Raw genomic sequence first — 14610 nt, forward strand, 5'->3', positions numbered from 1 at the left:
ACCTTTGACTTATCTTCACATAGGCGGGACTGGTAAAAAAAAAAAAGGAGCCAGGTGCTCCTCCCAAGCTCATTGGACCCCTGAGGAACAGATCCTCAAATGACCTTAAGAGTAAAAATAAATCGGTTTATCTGGACCAACTGTATGGCCTTAAACACCCAAAAGAAAAGTATAACCAAAGATTAAAGGGGCCAATATAATTTCATAAGAGTCCATATATATAGCTAAAGGCTACATAACAAGCAACAATGCCAGACAGGTGGTACCTTCTTTTGAGTTGTTGGCCAGGGTGGCCAAAGGGATTCCCAGATAGTAACCCAGCATAGAACTGGGAAATTGAACAGCAGACCCCAATCTTATCCAAAGGACTATTGGCAACTCATTACTGCTAGATGAGGAACAGCTGACCCTCCTAAAACAAAGACTTCTAGATAGGCTGACTAGATTCACCAGAAGGGCAAGTAGTGGGCAATGGCTGGGGGTGCCGACAACACAGCAGACAGTAGCAGGGATATCAGAGTGTAAGGGCTCTAGCGGGGGAAGGGAGGCTATGGGAGGGCACTACCTGGGAAGTGGGTGTATAAGTAAAAAAAAATAGTTCTTCAAAGCATAAAAATTTGCTCCTTAATAATTAGAAGATGTGCAAAACATTACCATTGGAATCTACCTGATGACTTCATAGCCATGCTCAAATGCCAAGGAGCTCAGAAAGTAACCGACTGTGACTAGTAATAATCAGTTATATAGAGATTAGAAATGTATGTGCATCTTAGTGTCAATTGTATTAAAAATGAATTTTTCAGTATGAAACTGTGTATTTTAATAATGAAATGGAGATCTTTTTTTAAAGTTTAAAACCTCATTTAAGTTTATGTCCTATAGGGTTTATACGGAGTACAATATTGTAAGACTGTATTAATTCAACTGTAAACCTAAAAATTTATAGCCAATTTTGAAAGAGATGCATCTTAGCTCTGGAAATTATTATTGAATATGTCAATGCTGTTGTAATGAAATGCTTCTTCTAACTAAAAAATATTTTATTTATTATTTTTATTTTATGTGTATGAGTGTATTGCTTGCATGTATGTAAGTGTACCCCTGTCATGCAGTGCCTGAGGACGTCAGAAGCGGGTGTTGGATCATCTAGAACTGGAGTTAGAGATGATTGTTAGCTGCCATGTGGGTACTAAGAATCAAACCCAGGTCCTCTGCAAGAGCAGTCAGCCATCTCTTTAGCCCCATAATATTGCTTTAAGTTAAATGAAAATGGGATACTTTGGCATCAGTCCTAGAATCACTGATTATCTGGAGAGTGTGGCAAGTTTGCTGCAACCCATATGCACAGAGTTTAAGTCTTTATTGTGAAGAGAACCCTAAGCTGTTTTAAGGAAAAATCAGAGCCTTATAGAGCTGAATAATTGTACTGATAAAATATTTATACTGAGTGTGGTGGTAAATGTTTGTAATCCTAGTACTCAGGAGGTTGAGATAGGAGGACCATGAGTTCATAGATAGCTTATGCTACATGGTCACACACACAAAAAGGGCTGGGGATGTAGTTCAGCACAGAGAGATTGTACATCATATGTGAGGTCCTGGTTCTTGGCAAAGCAAAAAGCAAACAACCAAAACCCATCCCCCCAAAGTTTCCCAAACTTTCTCACTCAAAAAAAGCGAGAATCCTGAAAACAAACAACAACAAAGGACAATTATGTATGCATTTAAAAATTTATCTTGCAGGCAAAAGGACATGAGTCATGAAAGAGGACACAAAGCTAACTTTTTTTTAGTTTCAACTAGTCATAGATTTTTTTCTTTTTTTTGCGGTGGATAAGTGAATAAAAATGTAATTGAGCTCTACATTGTGTTTTGTGGATGCTGATGTGAGCTCTCAGCTTCCTGCCCCTACCCCTATGCCTATTGCCTGCTGTCATGCCTCCCTGCCATGATGAACCCTCCCTCTGGAGTGCAAGCCAAAATAAACTCTTTCTTCGATAAGTTGCTTTTGGCCATGATGTTTTTATCACAGCAACAAAAAAAGTTATTAATAGAGGATGGTACCAGAGAGTGGGCTGTTGCTGTGAAGAGTGTGACTATGTTGTCTTTTTGGAGGCATGAGGAAGACATTGGAAGTTTGGGTTAGAAAATCGATTGAAGTTTGAGACTAATGTGGACTGTTGAGGTTGGCTCTAGAGGCTTTGGAAGAAAGCAAGAAATTTAATAGAAACTGGGTTAGAGGACATTTGTATGATATTTTGGCAAAGATTTTGATTGCTTTCTGCCCAAGTCCTAAGAACCTGCCTGACGCTACATTAAAAAGAAATGGACAAATTTCTTTGTCAGAGGAAATTTCAAGACAAAGTAATTGACTTATTATTATTGATGTTTCTTATATAGGTCTAAAATGAGAGAGAGCAAGAGAGGCAGAAAGAAATATAGAATGTACAGTTTAGAGAGGAAAAAGAGCATTAGGAAGCTTAATGTTGCAACCAAGGGATGTGCTAAAAGAAAGGCTGTAACTGTTACGATTAGTGTCATTAAAAAGAACCCTCCTGCTCTACACTGGAACAATGGGAAGGGTGCCCTCAGGGCAAGATCCCACCCAGTTGAGCTTAGAAATTGTGAAAGGAAAAGGCTGACAGAGTTTTCTGTGCCTAGAAAAAAATCAACATACAAAAGATGCTGCAAATGTGATTCAAGGGAGCCAAGGTCCATCCTCAACTGACAGTGGAACTTGGCAGTGTCCTCCATGTGGGATTGGTTTGGGAGGCACGAAAGATGCAAGAGTGAGGAGGTCATGGATTCTTCCTCTGAGGTTTCAGAGAACTGTAACGCCAGGCAACATATGGCAAGGGAGTCCCTGTGTGGAAGCCCTGAGAGGCCACTGCACGAATCTGTGAAAGTGAAGCCTGGGTTGCAATGGAGACCTTGAGATGTGGCGATGCCAGAGCCCTGACACATCTGCCAATGAGAAATGCACATAGGGAGTGAAACCAGCGAGAGAGACAGCGAGAGAGCAAGAGCGAGAGCGAGATTGAGATTGGAGGCAGCAAAGATGAAGGGGCAGAACCATCTAAGTCCTTTGAAACTAAAGTCCCAGACAGTGGACATCAGAGGACATGGAGCTACAGGGTTTGGTGTTCATCCTGCTGGGTTTTGGTCTTGGTCTGGTTGCATATTTCAACACTGTGTCCCCATTCCTCCATTTTGGAATGGTAATCTATATTCTGTGCCATTGTATGTTTTTTTTTTTTTCTTTTTTTGAGACAGGGACTCCCTGTAGTCTCAGCTGGCCTGGAACTTGCTGTGTAAACTAGGTTGGTCTTGTTAAGGTTCAGATTGCCCTGCCAGGAAGGGACTCTGTCCCATGTGTTTCTTTGCTAATAAACTCTATTCCAATGGAGTTTCATCTGTGTCCTGGTGCTTTCTCCTGATCAACTGGATTTTCTCCTGATCAACTGCTACTTTATCTATCAGATGGTGCCAAAACCCTGTTCTTACTTCAAGGGACCCTCATGGACTTCTCCAATGCCACTAATTTGGCTTTCAGGTTCACTCCCACCCTTCTTTTCTCTCTCCTCCTCTCCCCAGCTCTCTGCTTTGTTTTCATCTTTCTGGCTCTCCTCACTGGGGAACACTCTGCCTTGCCTTCGTCTTTTGATCTCCTTTCCCATTGATTTCCAGCACTGGGTGGAGCTGCTTCATCTGTTCTCTACCTTGGTTCCCCCTCCCCCTTCTAACTACCAGCATCTCACCCCCTCCTTTGCCATGGGCCTGGAAGGCCTACTGTTTTCCATCCTTTGTTCTTGTCTTTTTCCTCTTCCACTGCCTTTCTTCCTCACTTTACTCAGGATGATTTCTGATACCGTTCAATCCAACACATACAAATGCTCTGTATCCTTCTCCTCTCTCTCCCCCTCCCATACAAAAGCTTTCTACTCCTCGCCAAGTGCCTGCAAGCCCACCATGTGTCTGACCTCCCATGCATGCTTTAAACCTGCATGACCCCAAGGCTTTTTTTTCCCTTCCCGCTATTCACCCCTTCCAGGCAGCTCCTGCTGAGATTACCAGCTTGCCTGCCCTGGGAATTTTTTCTTTAATATTCTAATAAAATGATAAAAGTTTCCACCTGGGACTATTCTTAAATTCTATTATAAATGTTCCCCTTTAGGGGACCCCTTCTCCCCATTTTGACCCAACTAGCCTAAACTGGCTGGTCAACTTTGCTGGAACATTTAAAGAATTTCAGGTGGCTTGCCCCATTGACAAACAAAAAACGTTTTAAAAGGCTTTTTTTCTCCTAAACTTTTTCTCAGGCAAAGGGTCTTGAAATTTTGATCTTAGGCCCTCTTGGGCATCAAGCTACTGGTGCTCAGGTGCCTACTTTTCTAACGAGACCTAACCATTTTAAATTTCACTATACATCAAAGGTCACAGACACTGCTCAGGTGTGTCATATGCTTTCAGACCAACGATCACTGATTTATATGCCCTGTTCCTTCTGCTGCCCTCATGAGTTTCCTTTCCAGCACAGCTTGTGTCTAGAAATTAAGAGCTCCTGAGAACTTGGTTTCCTATTCACAGCTACAATGGTTGGTGAGAAACATGGATTTCTTTAATTTGCTTTTCTATTTGGGTCACATATACATATATATCTGAGGGTACTTTCTTCTTTAATATCAAGCCTAATCTACTGGTACCAGGGTGCCTAGGATTCTCTTGTAATTTATTTTTGTTTTCATTTCTTGATGATCTCATAAAATAAACAATGCATTTCTAGTTCAGACTAAGGGAATAATGCCAGACCTACATAATGGGAGTTTAAATTTTTTAACATCACTTAAGGCCTGTTTCTAAAGGGGATTATTTTGCATTTTAACTTCTTCTATGGTATATTTACTGTTTTTTAAAGATGATTGTTTTAAGTTTTTACATTGTTTGACGTATTTACGGATATTTTAAAAGGAATTATTTTTAGGTTTTGACATTGTTTGAATGGCATCTTTATCTGGTAATTTTAAAGGAATTATTTTGATTTTAACAACTTTTATATGGTATTTACTAATTTCTAAAAATGACTTTTAAATTCCTACTGTTTTACATAGTATATTTATTAGTTTCTAAAGGGAACTTAAAGTTTTTCTAGCCATTTGCCTTCAAGGTGCAAAGACAGCTGACACTTTGTGACGACTAGACCTGTGAAGCACATGGAAATTTGCTGTACTCCATGGCCCAAACCTTACAAGAGACAAGCTACTACCAACACATAGTTACAACAATGAGAGGTAAAAAGAAATAGTCTACTTGAGTGAGAGGCTTGAGATGCCATCTCTACTGGTCTTAACTCCTCCCCTTTCTACATTGTGATTCTAAGCCTGTTTTTCTCTGGAATAGAGTTATTTCCCTCTCTGATACTCAGATGCTCTATGCTTGCTTATGTTCCTGCCCCATCATTCCCTGAGTGCTTTCTAGTTATAATGTCAGGGTAATATTAATTATATTGGTAAATTGTCAATGTGCTGTTTGAGTTCACTGAGACACTGACTCTGGAGATGGAATTGGCCCTCCGACTTCAGACTCAAGCCTATTATATCAAGATGTGTTTCCCAAGACTTTTCCAGGTTCCAGCTGGCTCCCCCTGACCCTGTGACAAGGAGTAGAACAACAAAACTGCCTAAGAGTAAAGGCACTATGCAGTTGAGAACCACTAAGGTGTAAATTAATTTCAACAGAGGGTATTACTGACTATAATAAAACTAGCTAATGGAATTATTTTCAGTACTATTTACATTTTATTTATTCTTAACCTAATCTGTTAATGTTTCCTTTTGTCCTTCCTATCTCCTCTGATTTATGTTCTTAGATTGACAAGGTTTTATTAACTTCCTTCAGTTATTTAGCTCTTAAAAAGGAAAAAGATGCTACCTCAAATCTATATGGAAACTTATCTCTTTCTTTAGACCACTAATTGCCTGTACAAAATGACATCTAAGCTGGTTTGGTAAAATCCTCTGTTTTTAAGATGTATTCATTTTGTTTGTCTACTTCAAAGGTATTTTAGTTTAAAAATGACCAACCACATTCTCAACAAAGACTATATAACTGAATATGTATACACAGTCAACATAAATTTATGCTTCTTAAAATTAATTTACTTGGTATCATATTATTTTTTTGACTAAAATCTCATACAAACCTCCCTCCCTCCCTCCCTCCCTCCCTCTCTCTCTCTCTCTCTCTCTCTCTCTCTCCCTTCCTCTCTCACCACAGCCCTTCTGGGGCTCTATCAAACTACTAAACCACCCCCTTCTGGGGCTCATCTTCCCTCAGCCTCTACTAAACCTCAGGATCAAGTTGTTCCACAAGTTTCCCTCCCTTCTGGTTCACTGCGTTTTTTCCGCTTTTCTCCCATCCCATTCCTTGTACTTTGTCTCCATCTACTGGCTGGTCACGCCACACTCTCATTGCAGGGTTTTCCGCTCCTCTCACTTGCCTCCAAATCACATGTGTGTTGGAAAACCCTTTCCTTTCTCTGGCTATAGGATGCTATTTCCAGAGATAGGAACACACACTACTTCCTGTCCAGGACAGGATCTTGCCTTTCCTCTCCCTGATGATCTAATTGTGGGATGCTGCCTTCTGGGACTTGGAAATAACTCGAAAATAACTCAAACCTGTGCAACAAGAAAAGGATACTTTCTTTTGGTGCCTCATTCTTCTTGCTTTCATTTTGAGTGACCGATGCCAAACCCCTTTTCCTCCTACTCCCTCCCCATCTCTCCCTTCCTCATCCACTGCACTTTCCTCTCCAGAGTCATGATTCTGCCTCCACTCCCTATGGAGAGAGGATTTTCTTTGTCTTCCATCTGCTCGGTTCTGTCTCTACCTCCTACCTGCTTGCTCGGTTCTTTCTCTATCTCCTCTTTGCTCTGTACTTAATCTGTCACTATGGGAACCACCCACTCAAAGTCTCAGGGTCACACACCTCTTGCTTGTCTTGTTAATTCTTTAAAACAACTAGGACTTTTGGATACAATCAGGCCAAAATGCCCGAAGTTCCTGTGCACCACTGCCTGGCCTCAGTACAAGTTAGATAATAACTCTGTTTGGGCAGACACTGAAACCTTAAACTTCAATATTTTGAGAGATTTAGAAAATTTCTACCATTGTAAAGGCAAACAGTTGAATTACCATACATCCAAGCTTCCTTTGATCTCTGTGGTAATCCCTCCCTCTGGGTCCCATGTTCTTCCCATCAGGTTCTTCTGGCTAAGGCAGCTTCATTGGATCCCAACCCTCCAGGGGCCTCTGCCCCCACCTCCTCCCTACCCCTCCACCTCAGCTTTTGATCCTACCATAGCCAATGAACTGCCTCCAATTAGGACCCATCCCCAACCTCCTCCTGCTCCTCAGCCTGAGGCACAGCCAAGTCCTCCCCATGCTCTCCCCTTGCTATACTCTCCCTTGCCTTCCATTCCAGGGCCCAGCCCAACTCTCCTCCTTTCTCCAACTTGAACTCCCTCTCCATGCCACAATCTTTCCCCCTCCAGCACCGCTCTAAGTCTATCACCTGTTATCCTTCCACTAACTCTCCTCTACTTGAGGAAATCCAAAACCTTAAACATCTCCTCGCCAAATATTCCCTAGTCTCCCCTATTCTGGCTTCTAGCTCAGATAACTCATTTATCCCTCCTGTATCTAACTACTTTGATTCCAGACCCTGCATCCAATACCCCTGCCCCTGCATCCCTTCATGGACAGGACACCCCTCCCATCTCTCCCACTCCAACAGTTATGAAGTATGAACAGGGTTATACCACAGTTTTCCTTAATTGATTATGCTGGAGGTTGTAAACATCAATTCGATAATGTTTAACTATGTACCAATTGCTTTTTTCCGCCTAAAGCAAGGTTTTGGTAGACCACTCTCTAAAACTACATAAGGTAAAAGATTTACCTACAAACTTATAAAACACAATATGTATATGGGTAATATTAACTTATTACATTATCTTATGTATATTAATTTAGATTCCATGTTCTTTTAATAAGATGATGCTACACACTTTCTTCTGAGTCAAACAACTACCATCTTCATGACTTCAACTGTGTCCACTAACAAAAAATCATTACAATTGGATTTGTTGACTTAAGTATCTAATTAAAGGAGGAGGGGTAAACAGGGTCATTGGACCTTCATCTGAGTATCCAGCTGCTCTTCCCAGCCATCTGTATGTAATTTGGCCCTAATCACATGGTCTCGTGGGTTTAGGGAGGACTAAAGTATATTATCTGGAAAAGGCTAGGAAGAGAAGGCTTGATCCATGCTGGGTTAAGGCTTTCCAATGTAAATACTCTCAGGTGACTAATATACCTCAGCAACCCCTCAGTCATCTCTGTAAGTAAGCTCACTAAATTCAATGGTTCCCCAGAAAAACTTTAATGTAATCAAACATTGGTTTGATACTACAACCTGAAAGGGGAAAAACATGCTTAGTATTCCCAGGAAAAGAATTCTCACAACAGATAAAAAATTTGTTTGGTAATGTTATTGTGTCTCATGGTTATTAAAAAAAGAAAATGAAAAATTGGAGGATGTTGGAAGGATATGAGAATGGAAACATTTTTCAGAAGGATTTGTGTATGAAAATTATGATTCCTGGATATTTCCAGAATTGACAGAGAAATGAGAGGGCTGAGCATGTGATGAAGGTCTGTATAGGGTTGTTACAATATAACAAGGATGAGACAAGGATAATGTGTAGACAATCTTGAAATTTCTAGAGTTGTAACTTAGTCAACTAGTCTAAGGATGTCTAGTCAAGGTTTATTTAAGGATGTTGCCCAAGCTCTACCTACATAGTACATGGTAATTAAAAGTACCAGACTGGTGTAACTAACCTTGTTGGATGTTTAATAGCCAGACTCTAAGGCCTATATTAATCTGGTCAGAGGGACTTAAAGGGACAAATTTTTGTTCTTTGCCCTCCAAGGTCAAACAAGTTCCAGGAGCTATGGAGCATCTCTCAAAATGTCTTATAACTTTGGTGAGTTACCTGTCCCCTTGTTTAGGGAGGCCATGGAGACCTCAGAAGATGGACTTAAACCAGTGTCCAGTCTGCAAAGAGGAGGGTCAACACAGAGGAAACATTTCCTCCATGCTTCCAAGCGAAGTCCCGGTCAAGCAGGACCTTTTGACTTATCTTCACATAGATGGAACTGCTAAAAGAAAAGCCTGAGGAGCCAGGGGCTCCCCCCAAGCCCATGTGACCCCTGAGATCCAAATCCTCATACGACCCGACCTTAAGAGTAAAAGTAAATTGGTTTATTTGGGCCAACAGTATGGTCTTAAACACTCAGAAGGAAAGTATAACCAAAAATTAAAGTCATCAGTATATTTTAAGGGTTCAAGGGATTACACAACCCAGACATTAGAGGTAAGTTCTTATGTTATGTAGATAATTATCTGTCATTGATGATTTTGTTCCTAATAAGACAATGCTACTCAGATGTAAGACTTCAAATCTTGGTCTGTAATACTGTAGTGCCCACCTACAGCTAAGGGAGGCAACCCACTATAGTTCTAGCCTAACAAATTAAATGATGGCTAAATTTGTTTTCTTTCCCTATCTAGAAGCCTTTGAGAGGTAACTGATAATGATTCTAGCCACTCCAACAGCTATCAAAATGCCTGAAAACAAATCCTGAGTCCATCACTCTCAAGTTCAGCCCTGGCAGAAAAGAAAAATGATCTACTGCCTTGGTGCTAACCATTATTCCTTGCCTCTTCAGATAGTTTCAGGACCAAAATCCAAAAACTAACTCTTACTCTCGTATTAATTTTAATCAGTTGTTACTTTCCTTCCCTCCACATGTATACAAGCGTCTGCCAACCATCAAGGACCCTGTTGAGATGTATAAGGAGGGAACCTCCGCTCTCTGATCGACCACTAATCCAGCCCCACCCCACGTCAACCCTGTTCAGCAGGTGCCCCCTATCTTATAACACAAAAGGCTGGAATGTTAAGGTTCAGATAGCCCAGCCCCCTCACCAATAGGGTCTCACAGACTTCTCAAGCTCCTGAGAAAAGGGAACTGAGTTGACAAGCACCTTGGTCTTTGAAGTCAAGAGAAGCAGACTTTTCTCCACTGTTTGGCCAACACAGCAGGCTTCCCTTTTGATCTCTAAAAAGGATAGGTTTTAACAGTCCCGCTCTCCCGCTTTCCCCTGCCCAACTTAAAAAAAAAATACATCTTCCTGCATTCTGCAGGAAGCAGAAGCCTCCCCCTAAAAAAGACCCCAGCTCAAGACCCAGGCAGACATTTTCCCTGCCTGGAAGGGAATTTGTCCCATGTGTTCCTTTGCTAATAAACTCTATTCCAGTGGAGTATTATCTGTGTCCTGGTGCTTTCTCCTGATCAACCGGATTCATCCATAGGCTACTTTATCTATCAGGTCTCAATCTCACAGAGATCTGCCTGCCTCTGCCTTCTGAGTGTTGGGACTAAGGTATGTACTGCCATGCTTGGCTTAATTTGCTTATTTACTTTACAGGGCTTTACAGTTAAGAGAATGCCTTGAGAAATGCCTTTGGATTTTTGAATAGTGTTGAGACTGTTAAAAACTATTGGGACTTCTAATATATTTTTCATTATGATATGGCCATGAGCCTATGTGTGCCAGGGAGTGGAATGTGGTGGTTTGAATGCAGAATGTCTCCCATAGGCTCACGTAACTGAATACTTGGTCACAGTAACAGAAAAGTAACTTTAACACACCTTTCTCCAGTTTACTGAATACCTAAAATAGGCATTGTAAATTGAAAACTGAAATATAGTCTGGTATGTGGCTTAACATATGTAATTGATACTGGAAGTGTAAACCCTAAGTGAAGCTCCACAGTTTCAGAATGGCCATTCTAAGTGTGCAGATGTTCACCGAGGTATGTAGAGTTGGGGACTGGGCAAGTGTCTGAGTGGCTTCCTTAAACCAGCTGTGATGTTCTTATTTCCAGGTTAATTAGAATAAAGTGATCCTATTTTTAAAAATTGCTATCTTTGGGGTGGGAAGAGATGGTTCAGTAGGTAAAGGCACTTGCTGCTGCTAAGCCTGAGGACCTGAGTTTGATCTCCAGAATCCACAAGGTAGAAAGAAGAGGTCCTCTGAACTACACATGTGTGCCACTCCATGCCCCCCCATACAATACATGTTTTTTAAAAATAAAAAAATAAAAATTGCTGTCTTTTTAGGAAGAAAACAGGGTGTCTTTGGCTGCCAGTTTAGCTAGTTCTTGTTCATCCCTGCTTAGAAAAGGCCCAGGTGCTCCCCTTCTTGTAGCTTTATACAGGGAGGAGCCCAGCCCCTGCTCAGTGGGTGGCCAAGGGACCAGGCTGCTCCACCAGCTCCCCCTACCACTCTGCCACCTGCCCACCCTGTTCTGGCCACTTACCTCACTCTCCTCAACAGGGGGTGGGGGGACCTCCTTGATAATCTGCAAAGGAAGAAAGGAACAGGTCAGTGGAAATCTCTAGTTTCCTGCTTTCTAAAAGGTCTGCTATAATCACTATAGGAATAGCCTCAAGAAAGCAGACTTGTCTGTGTCATGACCTATCTGTACAGAGTAGCTCAGTTTGTTAAAGCAGGACCCAGGCTGATATCAGGCTCTATCCTCCATATTGTAGTTCTGTGTAGAGAAACAAGTTCCACAGCGTGAACTTTCTTTAAAATTATTTATTTAATAACCACATAATTAGAAGCATTTCATGACAACAGCATTGACATATTCAATATAAGAATTTCCAGAGCTAAGATGCACCTGTTTCAAAATTGGCTGTAAATTTTTAGGTTTACAGTTGAATTAATACAGTTATACAATATTGTACTCAGTATAAACACTTTAAGACATAAAATTAAATGAAGTTTCAACCTTTAAAAAAGATCTCCATGGCCGGGCATGGTGGTGCACACCTTTAATCCCAGCACTTGGGAGGCAGAGGCAGGAGGATCTCTGTGAGTTCAAGGCCAGCCTGGTCTACATAGTAAGTCCCAGGACAGCTGGGGCTACAGAGAGACCCTGTCTCAAAAAGACCAAAAAAATTTTTTTTCTTTTTTCTGTATGAAACTGTGTAGACCAGGCTGGCCTTGAACTCACAAAGATCTGCCTGCCTCTGCCTCCTGAGTGCGCCATGCATGAACTTTTGTCTCACCAGTCACTCATGCATGAAACCATCCCTCCCTCCCATCCTACCATTAATGATGGGTGGTGTTAAGGTTCAGATAGCCCTGCCCCTTCACCAACAGAGCCTCAGGGGCCTTGGAAGCCCCTGAGAAAAGGGAACTGAGTTAATAAGCACCCTGGTCTTTGAAGTCAAGAGAAGCAGACTCTTATAAAAGGCGGCTTGCTTTTCCTTTGCTCGCCAAAGACAAGATAAACAGATTCCACCTTTTAACCAGAGACCTCAGGAGCCGCTTCAGCACAGCAATTTTTCCCTTATCTTAAGAGGACATAACAGACGGAAGGGAGCAGGTTTTAACAGTCTGGTGCCCCCCCCCCCCAATTCTGGCCTAACTTAAAAAAAATATTATCTTCCGCCTTCTGCACCCCTCAGAAGCCTCCCCCTATAAAAGACCACAGCTCATGACCTGGGCAGACATTTTCCCTGCCTGGAAGGGAATCAGGGAATCTGTCCCAGGTGTTCCTTTGCTAAAACACTATTCCGCTGGAGTTTTATCTGTGTCCTGGTTCTTTCTCCCGATCAACCAGATTCATCCATCATCCTCTTTACTTATCAGGATAGTGGTTGCTGCACAGAGCAACCAGGAATGAACCACACTCATGTGGCACCCGGTGGGTCCTTGAGGGAGGATGTGAGGGTCAAGCTGAATCGTGAGAGAAGGCAACAGAGGAGGATCATCCAGGGATCTCTTGCAGACACTGACAATTCAGGGGTGGAAATACTTCAGTAAGTATTTTATAAAGCTTCTCTGCAACTGCCTCATCCATTGGTTGGGCAAAGAAAAGACACACAGGCATGGTGGCTGGTCAGTTACTGGGAGTCCCTTTTTGACAGGATGGATGGTCCTGTAACTCCACATAAAAGGAAAGCCCTGGCAGCTAATGGGACATAAAGCCTCTTCCATGTCATTGCCCAGGAACTACTGTACATTCCTCAGGTGCTACCTTTACCCAAGCCTGCTATTAGAATTTTGGGATCCTACATGGAGCACTTCTCTTTAGGGCGGCTTCTGGTCCATACAAAGTTTGTCCTGAAACCCTGGTCTCAGGACCAGGGCTGTCTACTTTGAAGATGGGTGTTCGGTCATCTTTCAATCCTCCCTACCCAGGAGTTCCAAGCTACTCCTTTGCCTTCCATCTAAGGACAGTTCTCCTTTGATTTGATAATTCTGAGAGCTTGCTAGGGCTCTGACTCACACGTCTATCTCATCTTAGTATTGTGTGTAATGTTATCTCTATTAACTAGACAGGCTACCAACAGCAGCCCGTGGACTGAGGCTCCAAGCATCTGAGGACAATATTCCATTAAATGAAGCAGCAAAGATACAGGCCTCCGGGGGTTTAGAACTACTGTTTCATCTGCCTCCACTTCCTGTTGCCGTGGGAAGCCATGACTTTGCTCACCCACTCAACCCTGTCTGAGACTCCCTCAGGGGAACCTCCAGAGAGACCAGTTGCTGCCTGATGCTGACTTCCCACCATTCCAGAGACAGCAAATCATTTAAAAAACAGGAAATGGCTGGAGGCTGGAGGAAGGGGTGAGAAGATGGGGTGAGGGGCTATGACTTGAATGGAGGGAGGGAACTTGAATGGAGGAAGGGATGGGGGGAGGAGGAGCAGTAATTTGGAAAGGCAGATGCAGACAGTGCCATGAACAATGCCTAAGGCAGGTTCCCCAGCCCTGAAGAGGCTCAAGGTTGTCCCCCCCACACACACAAGGAAGCCCAGCATAGCTGTCAAATGTGAAGCCCAGACCTGCCTTCTCCCAACTGTGAGGATCTAAGAAGCCCCTGGGTCTCCCAGAGCCTCACCTCTTAAGTAAAGCAAACAAACCTTGCATGAATTGAGTCATGCTGAGCCTTCGTGTGTGCAGAGCCAATGCTGTACAAATGGTGCACAGATCAGGGCACGCCCTCCCCTTGCCTGCTTCTTGCCTTTACTGGATTTTTAATAGCCCTCTGCACATGCTAAGTGACCATATGGCCATCTCTATAACATGAGTGAGACAGGAGCCTGGTGTCCAGACAGTGGCCATGGCCTTTGGGGATGTCTGCAGCTTCATATAAGTTAGTATATGACAGGGTTGGGGAGATGGCTGTTGGTAAAGCCCTTGCCTTACAAGCATGAGGCCTGAGTTCAATCCTCAGCACTCATGTGAAAGCTGAGTGTGGAGGGGTGTGCATGTAATCCCAGCGCTGGGGAGGCAGAGATGGGAGGATCCTTGGGGGCTTGCTGGCCAGCTTTTGGTCTCCATAATCATATACATACTCATGCATGTGTATCCATACACACACACACACACACACACACACACACACACACACACACACACACACAGTCAAAAAAACAAAATAAAAAGATATATTTCTCT

The 14610-nt window shown here is 42.6% G+C and overlaps 1 protein-coding gene across 1 annotated transcript in view; it reads right to left on the minus strand.

Moving 5' to 3' along the window:
• Antxr1 (ANTXR cell adhesion molecule 1) overlaps positions 1 to 14610 on the minus strand; it is a 254868-nt gene that overhangs the window by 83873 nt on the left and 156385 nt on the right. Inside the window, 1 exon segment of the mRNA XM_029553527.1 lies at positions 11454 to 11495. Within this exon segment, the coding sequence (XP_029409387.1) occupies positions 11454 to 11495 (42 nt within the window).

The sequence above is a fragment of the Nannospalax galili genome, unplaced genomic scaffold (genome assembly GCF_000622305.1).
Source record: "Nannospalax galili isolate Female #2095 unplaced genomic scaffold, S.galili_v1.0 scaffold204, whole genome shotgun sequence".
Classification (NCBI taxonomy): domain Eukaryota; kingdom Metazoa; phylum Chordata; class Mammalia; order Rodentia; family Spalacidae; genus Nannospalax; species Nannospalax galili.